Source organism: Thalassophryne amazonica, chromosome 20, assembly GCF_902500255.1.
Source record: "Thalassophryne amazonica chromosome 20, fThaAma1.1, whole genome shotgun sequence".
NCBI classification, from domain to species: domain Eukaryota; kingdom Metazoa; phylum Chordata; class Actinopteri; order Batrachoidiformes; family Batrachoididae; genus Thalassophryne; species Thalassophryne amazonica.
The window spans coordinates 22,478,925-22,490,961 of NC_047122.1; the positions used below are offsets into that span (position 1 = coordinate 22,478,925).

At 42.8% G+C, this 12,037-nt stretch overlaps 1 protein-coding gene across 1 annotated transcript in view; it reads right to left on the minus strand.

Annotated features, from left to right (window-relative positions):
* The window catches only part of LOC117501468 (ectonucleotide pyrophosphatase/phosphodiesterase family member 3), a 137,199-nt gene that overhangs the window by 20,559 nt on the left and 104,603 nt on the right, over positions 1 to 12,037 (minus strand). The window contains exons 24-25 of the mRNA XM_034160368.1: positions 6,771 to 6,816; positions 1,834 to 1,988 (exon numbers count right to left, since the gene is read on the minus strand). Of these exons, the coding sequence (XP_034016259.1) occupies positions 1,834 to 1,988; positions 6,771 to 6,816 (201 nt within the window). The remainder of the gene's footprint in view (positions 1 to 1,833; positions 1,989 to 6,770; positions 6,817 to 12,037) is intronic.

The window sequence follows — 12,037 nt, forward strand, 5'->3', positions numbered from 1 at the left end:
AAACAACAAAGATAATAATATTAATAATAATTGTTATTATTATTATTATTATTATTTGACCAAACTAAACTACTCCGTTTGGAAAAAAAGTATTGCAAAGAGGAGATGTTTTATTCAGTGTTTTCTTATAACATGTTGACATTCTATTTTTTGTTTCTTGCCTTATTTTTTTTATGACCAGCCTGTTTATCATGAACACCAACATCTCAATTGTGGTTGAGATTGAGCAGCATGGGATCAGTGTGACCCCAGAATGAACTGATTGTTGAATCAATGCACAAATAACACAGACACATGAAACCTGACTAACCAACACTTTGAATCACCACACTGGAGTCATCCATCAGACATTTAAAGGACTTTCCAAAATGAAGATCTTGGGTTATTTCACTCTGAAAATGATAATCTCTGCACAGAAACTGTACACACTCAAAAGATGACTCATTGGATGAACTCACTTCAGTTATGTGCAGGATTTCCATCTAATAAATATATATAGCCCCAACTAAAAAAAAGCACATCCATGCAAGATAATTTAATTGGGACTACATATATTTATTAGATGGAAATCCAATCCAATGAGTCAGTTTTTTGATTGTACAGTTGTGCTCAAAAGTTTACATACCCTGGCAGAATTTTTGCTTTTTTGGTCATTTTTAAGAGAATATGAATGACAACACAAAAACTTTTTTTTTCACTCATGGTTAGTGGTTGGGTGAAGCCATTTATTGTCAAACAACTGTGTTTCCTCTTTTTAAATAAAAATGACCAGAGAACTACCCAAATGACCCTGATCAAAAGTTTACATACTCCTGTTCTTAATACTGTGTATTGCCCACTTTAACATCAATGACAGCTTGGAGTCTTTTGTGGTCGTTGTGGACGAGACTCTCTGATGGTAAAGCTGCCACTGAATATGTTTCGGACTTTATTTACATCAATTACAAAGAAATACAAACAATATGGCACTCTATTGTAAATCTGCATGGAGTAGACAGTTCTCAAAAACTGAGTGACTGTGCAAGAAGTAGACAAGTGAGGAAAGCCACCAAGACACCCAGACAACCCAGAAGAAGTTATAGGCTTATGTGGTTGTGACTGGAGAAATTCTGCACAGTGCAAGCTTTGTATTTTGTATCACCAGTTATCCATCTTCATGACGAAGTGGTATAGAGGAGGATTTTCTTAAAAAGAAGACCTGAATGTTTAGCTACTAATTGCCAGAAGGTACATCTGAGATGCAAGCCTGGATTTGATCTGTTTTAGTGAAAGAAAATCCTTCTCTGCTCTACTCCACTATGAAGCTAAGAGTAGTGATGCAAAATGCAAAGCTTGCACTGTTAAAGGGGCAATACACAGTATTAAGAACAGGGGTATGTAAACCTTTGATCAGGGTCATTTGGGTAGTTCTCTTGTCATTTTGATTTAAAAAGAGGAAACACAGTTGTTTGCAAATAAATGGCTTCACCCAACCACTAACCATGAGTGAAAAAAAGTTTTTGTGTTGTCATTCATATTCTCTTACAAAAGAACCAAAAAAGCAAAAATTCTGCCAGGGTATGTAAACTTTTGAGCTCAACTGTAAGTAATCTGAACACGCAATTTTGTCTTGCTCTTGTCAATAAATGTGAAAATGTTAAAGGCTGTCTGGCTGGATTGTTGCTGTTGGTGGAGTGTATCCTCCCAGACTTGACCTTTTGGACTTACTAAAGTCTTCACTTTAGACCCTGCGTTGCAGATTGTGACAGTAGGGCCCAATTACTCCTGCTCATTTTGTCCTTTAAGTTCTGATTAATTCACTACACAGTGTAGTCCATGCAGATCTGATCTTACTGGCTTATTGACGGTGAAGGAGCTCCACAGTGGCATGAGGGCGCTGTGGCTGTAGGCGCTGATGAATCCGTGTTGGTACAGAACGCAGTAACTGCTGCCTTTCTGCAGCATCTGAGGACGGCCAAACAGCAAGTGTTTCTTCTTTGCATCATCCACTGAAAGAATCAGATTTCAGACGGAATCACTGTCCTCAAGTTAGTCAATGCACCTGCAGCACCAGGATTCATGGACCACCTAGCTGACAGAATCACGGACAGAATTGAATTTGCCTCAAAGGTTGGGAAAACCAACATTAATCCTGAGGCCAATTTTCACCTAAACAACACCACTTAAGGTGCCCAAACATACAATCCAACCTCAGTGTACCATGACCTACACAAAAATGGATGGTGCCCATCCCAGGGTAGTAGTGAAAACCAGGTAGGGTTTAATGACTGATTAAACAAGGGTCAAAATTTAGAAATGTTGCAGCTATGTTAGAAAGTATACCACATGATTTGTCTTAAAGATTCCAAAAAGGTATAGTTTGGACTATCTGTGACTGAATGCTATGGAGGTATGGGGTAAAAACACCAAAAAAAAGGTGACAATGGTCAATTTCAGTTTGTACAAGAGGTAAAATGGTTCCAGTTTTGGTAGAAAGTGATTCCGACTACTGTTTACGTGAATAAGATTAATAAATGGAATAGTCTTGACCATGCTGAATGTTTGTTCTCCACAGTAAAGGTCAAACAAGGTTGATGTCCATTGGATTCCTTGACATGTTATCCTGTAACGTGATAACTAAGCATAGATGGTGCAAACTAGGGCTGCATAATATATTGTTTGAGCATCGCCATCGCGATGCGCACCTGTGCAATTGTTACATCACAGGATTCGTGATATGGCATAATTAAGCAAGTACGTTTACATTGCCAAGTGATGAGGGTAAAAATCTGCTTTCGTTTTTCATGACTAACCAAGACAAGATGTTGAAGATGTTGAATCTACTCAAAGAAAGGATCCTGGTAATGCGAGTGCATGATGTGCACCTTCTCCCTCACTGTGATGCATGCATCAATCACGTTCTCAACAGGAAAAAAAAATATCCGGCAGCTCCCTTGATACTTTCTGAAAGTCTCAGAGTTGATAAATCTGAAAACACTGGATTCGCATCTCCGTGTGTTTCTGAAACGTTGATGTCATAGCCCTGCCTCTGTAACCTCTCAGCTGCTCATGTTGTTGTTAATGCTGCAACATACTTTTTTTGTCTTGGTGGATAGAAAGCTGAAGAGATGATGCATGGCTGTGGTGAACGCTGATCGTGAATAAATGGAGCGCTGTCATGCTAATAAAATAATTGCAGAGAGGACTTTCAGCTTTTACAATGTCATTTTTCTACTGGTTAGTGGCTTCCTTCAGCTCAGGCTGAAAAACACACCTGGAGCACCGCATTATAACACAGGGGGATTCTTTAAAACATTGTATTTTAAAGCATTTGCAAGCAATTTCCACAAGAAAGAATTAAAGTATTACCAAATGACATATATATATATATATATATATATATATATATATATATATATATATATATATATATATATGTATATACACTCAACAAAAATATAAACGCAACACTTTTGGTTTTGCTCCCATTTTGTATGAGATGAACTCAAAGATCTAAACTTTTCCACATACACAATAATCACCATTTCCCTCAAATATTGTTCATAAACCAGTCTAAATCTGTGATAGTGAGCACTTCTCCTTTGCTGAGATAATGCATCCCACCTCACAGGTGTGCCATATCAAGATGCTGATTAGACACCATGATTAGTGCACAGGTGTGCCTTAGACTGCCCACAATAAAAGGCCACTCTGAAAGGTGCAGTTTTATCACACAGCACAATGCCACAGATGTTGCAAGATTTGAGGGAGCGTGCAATTGGCATGCTGACAGCAGGAATGTCAACCAGAGCTGTTGCTCGTGTATTGAATGTTCATTTCTCTACCATAAGCCGTCTCCAAAGGCGTTTCAGAGAATTTGGCAGTACATCCAACCAGCCTCACAACCGCAGACCACGTGTAACCACACCAGCCCAGGACCTCCACATCCAGCATGTTCACCTCCAAGATCGTCTGAGACCAGCCACTCGGACAGCTGCTGAAACAATCGGTTTGCATAACCAAAGAATTTCTGCACAAACTGTCAGAAACCGTCTCAGGGAAGCTCATCTGCATGCTCGTCGTCCTCATCGGGGTCTCGACCTGACACCAGTTCGTCGTCGTAACCGACTTGAGTGGGCAAATGCTCACATTTGCTGACGTTTGGCACGTTGGAGAGGTGCTCTCTTCACGGATGAATCCCGGGTCACACTGTTCAGGGCAGATGGCAGACAGCGTGTGTGGCGTCGTGTGGGTGAGCGATTTTTCTGATGTCAATGTTGTGGATCGAGTGGCCCATGGTGGCGGTGGGGTTATGATATGGGCAGGCGTCTGTTATGGATGAAGAACACAGGTGCATTTTATTGATGGCATTTTGAATGCACAGAGATACCGTGACGAGATCCTGAGGCCCATTGTTGTGCCATACATCCAAGAACATCACCTCATGTTGCAGCAGGATAATGCATGGCCCCATGTTGCAAGGATCTGTACACAATTCTTGGAAGCTGAAAATGTCCCAGTTCTTGCATGGCCGGCATACTCACCGGACATGTCACCCATTGAGCATGTTTGGGATGCTCTGGACCGGCGTATATGACAGCGTGTACCAGTTCCTGCCAATATCCAGCAACTTCGTACAGCCATTGAAGAGGAGTGGACCAACATTCCACAGGCCACAATTGACAACCTGATCAACTCTATGCGAAGGAGATGTGTTGCACTGCATGAGGCAAATGGTGGTCACACCAGATACTGACTGGTATCCCCCCCAATAAAACAAAACTGCACCTTTCAGAGTGGCCTTTTATTGTGGACAGTCTAAGGCACACCTGTGCACTAATCATGGTGTCTAATCAGCATCTTGTTATGGCACACCTGTGAGGTGGGATGGATTATCTCAGCAAAGAAGAAGTGCTCACTATCACAGATTTAGACTGGTTTGTGAACAATATTTGAGGGAAATGGTGATACTGTGTATGTGGAAAAAGTTTTAGATCTTTGAGTTCATCTCATACAAAATGGGAGCAAAACCAAAAGTGTTGCGTTTATATTTTTGTTGAGTGTATATAAAATAAAAAGTCTGCAAGTCACAAAGCTTTTGCTTACTGTGCCCCAGTTCTGTGGAATAATCTCCCTGCGTCAGTAAAACAGTCAGATTCTGTAGAAACTTTCAAGGCCAGACTTAAGACACACTTATTATCCCTTTCATATAGTTCGCATACTGCCATAGTATGTTACTATGCTTTTTACTCTTTGAAATTCATTTTATTAGGTAACAGAGCAGGCCACTGCCTCAACTTTATCTAAATTCTGGGTCTTTTAGTGAAGCTTAGGGCTAGTGGCCGGCGATCACCTTAGTATTTCTTTTGTTTTTCTTGTTGCTTTATGCTGACAAATTATACTGTATTTGTTGTCTTTCTGATGCCTGATTCTGTTTTTTTCTTTCCTCTCTGTTTAAGGTACATTTCCATCCAGAGATGGGTGTGGAATCTGTTCCTGAAACCCTCCTGTCCTCTGCACCGGTAACATTTCCTGTATATTCATTTTATGAATTGTTTTGTAATTTCTCTCGGTAGCACGGTAGCACCCCTTTGAGTCTGGTCTGCTTGAGGTTTCTTCCTCAAATCATCAGAGGGAGTTTTTCCTTGCCACTGTTGCCTGTGTGCTTGCTCTGGGGGTTGGTAAGGTTAGACCTTACATGTGTGAAGCACCTTGAGGCAACTTTGTTGTGATTTGGCGCTATATAAATGAAAATTTAAAATTGAAATTGAAATTATTGCTCATTTTATGACTCATTTTAATGATAAGAAAAAATCACTAAAATTAAATTTTTGCACATCTTTCCAAACTGAGTGCTGTAGTATAACCAGCAGGAGATCATTGATGTGTTCAGTAAAAAAGTGACACCACACCTGAATTTATTGAATATTTTTCTGGTGTCTTGTTTTTGCACTTTGTAGATGGTCCCTATGCTTCCTTTTCTTCAGATTAAATGTTATTTTCCAGTTTAGAGGATGTTCATATGGATAAAATAAGGTTGTAGTTCATTTTCTCCCTTCCTGAGGTTAGAAACTATTGTTGTTTGTTTTTCTGCAACATTTCTCTTAAGATTATTGAGCCGTTTACCGGAGGGGGAGGCTTCTGTCCTCTGTGAGTTTGATGCTTTCGTGACTGACAGATGGACCTTCCCAGTCAAACTCCTCACCTGACACTGTCCCTGGAGCAAGACACACCAAGCAAGACGCAGGGCCGGGCACTTGACACCAGAAGCGAGAGCTGCTCGGATAACCTCCTCCGGGTGTAGTGACCCCACCCCCACCAAAACAACAACAACAACAACAAAACAAAATAATTTTTGCAGTGATAGGCTTTTGCGATCAAGATTTCCTGCAGTAACTGATCCGTAAAGTGAAATCCAGAAACTACTTAAACTGAAAAAACATATATATATCATGAATGATAATCACGTTTTGTGAGACCCACGTTCAACGTTTTGGGAGATATTATTTCATTAATCACGTTTTGCAATTAACGGTTTGCAGATAATTCACAATTTGCAACTGATTCACATTTTGGGGGTGAACAGAGCACCACAGTGCAGAGGAACACAACAACCGCACACTGTGTTGGTTTGTGAGCACTGTTTGGGCACCACATGTGGTACACACACCCTTCTTGACCTGTGAAGTACCGGCTTCTTGGGCGTCAGCACAGATTGCTGATCTGTCTCTATGTGAAGTGATGATGTGTTGGATTTGGAGCTTTGTGGATTAAAACAGAAAGGTCCTCACCTTCTTGTGCTGTCAGATTCAGACGACTGTTGATGGTGTTCCCGCTCTGAAAACAAATAAATACTGTTAATAAAAATTCTTAACATAAAAGGGTGAAAATCCAAAAATATGAAAAAAATGTGACACGTTTCTTGTTGTGATTGTTTTAAAACAGCATCATCACTGTTTTTTGTTCTCTTTCTTTCAAACGTGTTTCAAAATTCCACTGCCAACAACAACACTAACCATCATGAACAATAGTACCTCAAGTGACCAATCCTGTTTGTGGCTTTCCTAACGGCTGTCAAATCGTTTTCTTTGCAATGATCTTTGGTGATAAATTCAACAACAGGGAGATGGACACATGAGCAAAGCAAATGGTGTTAGTTATGGTTAAAGATGATGAATATGTTGAGGTACTGTTGCTCGTTTGTATGCATTTCTACTTCGACACCATGTACAAACCAAGTACGAACATTATTATTTTCAAACTCAGTGTCGCCGTAACATTTGTCTCTCATAAAGTTTAACAAGCTCATTGTCTTTTACTCCATACACGCATACTAGTATGTGTCATTGACTCTTTCTGTACTATACGTAATAGCGGAAAAATGTCTCCATTGCAAGTGAATGAAATATGGCTTTTTTGAATTACGTAAAAAAAAAACCACCTCATGCACACTCACAGAAATATTTAACCCTAACCTTTAAGATTTATGTAATTTTATTACATGACAAATTCCCATTAACTTTTTTTTTAGATAATTTTAATACTAACCTACCAAATAAACCTTATATGATGCATATTCATTACTGTACTAAATCCTATAATAATAATAATGATAATAATATACGAGGTCTATTAGAAAAGTATCCGACCTTATTATTTTTTCAAAAACCATATGGATTTGAATCACGTGTGATTACATCAGACATGCTTGAACCCTCGTGGGCATGCGAGAGTTTTTTCACGCCTGTCGGTTACGTCATTCGCCTGTGGGCAGTCTTTGAGTGAGGAGTCGTCCACCCGCTCGTCGATTTTTTTCATTGTTTAGGAATGGCTCAGAGACTGTTGCTTTGTTTGATAAAATTTTTTTCAAAACTGTAAGGCACAACTGAGTGGACACCATTCAATAAATTCAGCTGGTTTTCGGTAAAAATTTTAACGGCTGATGAGAGATTTTGGTCTGGTAGTGTCGCTTTAAGGACAGTCCACGGCGCCTGATGGCGATCTGCGCTTCAAGGCGGCAGCGTCTCGCCGTTTCAAGTTGAAAACTTCCACATTTCAGGCTCTGTTGACCCAGTAAGTCGTCAGAGAACAGAGAACTTTCAGAAGAAGTCGGCATGAGGAGTTTATTCGGACATTCCATTGTTAACGGTCATTTTGTAATGAAAGAACGTGCGGGCAGAGTCGCATGTCGGGCTGGACCCGACCGCGGGGGGTCGCGGCAGGAAAAACACCTCCATTGGAAATCTTAACGGGCAAGTTGGAACACGCCCAAGCTGTTAAACAATTTCTCAGTTACTCACTTGTTGAAAGCCATTAAAAGCCGCCTCAATTCTACAAATGGTTTTCAACACGGAGGTGTTTTTCCTGTCGCGGCGCACACAGATTTGCCGAGTCGTCACGGAAACGACTCGGCGAATTTGCGCGTACGTCTTTCATTAAAAAAAATGTCCTTAAACAGTGGAATGTCCGCATAAATTCCTCATGCCGGCCTCTTCTGAATCTTCTCTGTTCTCTCACGATGTCCTGGGTGAATTAAGCCTTAAATTAGGATGTTTTCAGCTCGAAACAGGCCGACGACAGCGCCTGGAAGCGCTGCAGGACGTCCCGCTCCGTGGGAAGTCCTTACACCGACAGAAACACCCCATAATCTCTCATCAGCCGTTAAACTTTTCACAGAAAACCAGCTTAATTTCTCGAATAGTGTCCACTCGGATATTCCTCACAGGTCCAGAAAAAATTTTGATAAAGCAACGCGCGCCGTCTCGAGCAGCGTGTGAAACAAAGGAATTCAGCCGAGAGGGCGGGACCACATCTCACTCAAGGCCTGCCCACAGGGAAATGACGTCACCGACACGCGTGAAAAAACTCACGCATGCGCACGAGGGTTCAAGCATGATTGGTGTAATCGCATGTCATTCAAATCCATATAGTTAAAAAAATAAATAAAAGGGTCGGTTTATTATCTAAGAGACCTCGTATAATATAATAATTAACATAATTATGTTACCTATACAATGGCACAGGTAACATGATTACTATGCAATTCAAACAATATACTTTATGTATTTTAAATAAATACTGTCATTATTATTGATTTAGAGTAATTATATTTTATTAATACTAAATACGTCAAACTCAGGATTATGCATTTCAAATGAATAGGATTTATTACAGTAAAGAATATGCATCATGTAAGGTTTATTTGGTAGGTTTGCATTAAAATTATCTAAAAAAAAAAAGTAAATGGAAATTTGTCATGTAAATAAAATTACATAAATCTTAAAAGTTAGGGTTAAATATTTCTGTGAGTGCAGGAAAAACATTTTTGTGATATTTGAAGTATTTTTTTTAAAGTATGTTTCCAATTCACGACTCATTTCATGGCTTCACATTACACAGTTTGTAGCATAATGGAAACACTGTAATTCCTCAACAAAAGCTCTCAGCCTGATGGAAAAAGAGATCATTTGCAGAGTTTCTGCTTGTACACACTTTTACCCCGAAAGATTTAGGCACCAGTCAAAGCTTAAATCACTGAATCCTCCTGGGTGTTGACTGTGTCTGCCACAGCTTTCCTCACACTTTCCACATCTCATTTAACACACAGAACACCTCATACCGCACGTCTCATGCCGCACACCTCGTACTGCACACTTAACCCCAAAACATGAGTAAAAATATCACATATTTTACATGAACATTTCTCTGCAAGCCCATTACAATGCACTGACTTTAAAGGATTATTAGTGTTTATGTTTTTTTTTTAAAACCCAATTAGCCCCAAAAGAATCTTTTGTTGTGTGTGTGGGACTTTGCCAACATAAACGCAGTTGTCTGAAAGGTTTACAGTTTTTATTATATTTCCTGTGTAAGTTACACACTGTCCTTCGGGTCGGGGGCAGGTCTCTCACCGTTGTCTCGGCCTACGGGCTGAGCGGCAGTGCAGAGTACCCGACCTTCTTGGAGTCCCTGGGAGGGGTACTAGATAGCGCTCCGACTGGGGACTCCATTGTTCTCCTGGGGATTTCAACGCCCACGTGGGCAGCGACAGTGAGACCTGGAGGGGGGTGATCGGGAAGCACGGCCTCCCCGATCTGAACCCAAGTGGTGTTCAGTTGTTGGACTTCTGTGCTAGTCACAGTTTGTCCATCATGAACACCATGTTCGAGCACAAGGGTGTCCATAAGTGCACGTGGCACCAGGACACCCTGAGCCGGAGGTCGATGATCGACTTTGTAGTCGTATCATCTGACCTTCGGCCACGTGTCTCGGACACTCGAGTGAAGAGAGGGGCAGAGCTGTCGATCGATCACCACCTGGTGGTGAGTTGGATCTGCTGGGAGGGGAGGAAGCCGGTCAGACCTGGCAGGCCCAAACGTATCGTGAGGGTCTGCTGGGAATGACTGGCAGAACCCTCTGTCAGCGAGGTCTTCAACTCCCACCTCCGGGAGAGCTTCTCCTAGATCCCGGGGGAGGTTGGAGACATGGAGTCCGAGTGGACCATGTTCTCCACCTCCATTGTCGATGCGGCTGCTCGTAGCTGTGGTTGCAAGGTCTCTGGTGCCTGTCGCGGCGGCAATCCCCGAACCCAGTGGTGGACGCTGGAAGTAAGGGATGCCGTCAAGCTGAAGAAGGAGTCCTACTTATCTTTGTTGGTAGGTGGGACCCCGGAGGCAGCTGACAGGTACCGGCAGGCCAAGCGTGCCATAGCCCGTGCGGTCGCAGAGGCAAAAACTCGGGTCTGGGAGGAGTTCGGGGAGGCCATGGAGGAGGACTATCGGTCGGCCTCGAAAGAGATTCTGGCAAACCGTCTGGCACCTCAGGAGGCGGAAGCAGCTCTCTGCCAGCACTGTTTACGGTGCGGGTGGGGAGCTGTTGACCCTGACTGGGGATGTTGTCAGGCGGTGGAAGGAATACTTCAAGGATCTCCTCAATCCCATCATCACGTCTTCCGAAGAGGAAGCAGAGACTGGGGACTCAGAGGCGGATTCATCCATTACCCAGGCTGAAGTCACTGAGGTGGTTAGAAAGCTCCTCGGTGGCAAGGCTCCTGGGGTGGATGAAATCCGTCCCGAGTACCTTAAGTCTCTGGATGTTGTGGGACTGTCTTGGCTGACATGCCTCTGCAACATCGCGTGGCGATCAGGGACAGTGCCTCTGGATTGGCAGACCGGGGTGGTGGTCCCTCTGTTTAAGAAGGGGGACCGGAGGGTGTGTTCCAACTATAGGGGGATCACACTCCTCAGCCTCCCCGGTAAGGTCTATTCCAGAATACTGGAGAGGAGAATTCGACTGAACCTTGGATTCAGGAGGAGCAGTGTGGTTTTCATCCTGGTCGTGGCACACTGGACCAGCTCTACACGCTCCATTGGGTGCTCGAGGGTTCATGGGAGTTCGCCCAACCAGTGCACATGTGTTTTGTGGATCTGGAGAAGGCGTTCGACCGTGTCCCTCGGGGCACCCTGTGGGGGGTGCTCCGGGAGTACGGGGTCCTTTGCTAAGGGCTATCCGGTCCCTGTGCTTGCTCACAGGGGTCGTTTTGACCGTTGGGGTTTTTCCGTAATTATTGTATGGCCTTGCCTTACAATATAAGGCGCCTTGGGGCAACTGTTTGTTGTGATTTGGCGCTATATAAATAATTGAATTGAAAAATAAATTGAATTGAATTGTACAACCGCAGCAGGAGCTTGGTTCGCATAGCCGTTGGTAACTCAAACCTGTTTCCAGTACACGTTGGCCTCCACCAGGGCTGCCCTTTGTCACCGGTTCTGTTCATTATTTTTATGGACAGAATTTCTAGGCGCAGCCAGGGTGTAGAGGGGGTCTGGTTTGGGAACCACAGAATCTCGTCTCTGCTGTTTGCGGGCAATGTAGTTCTGTTGGCTTCATCAAATCAGGACCTTCAGCGTGCACTGGGGCAGTTTGCAGCCGAGTGCGAAGAGTCCGGGATGAAAATCAGCACCACCAAATCCGAGGCCATGGTTCTCGACCGGAAAAAGGTGCTTTGCCCTCTTCAGGTCGGTGGAGTGTCCTTGCCTCAAGTGGAGGAGTTTAAGTA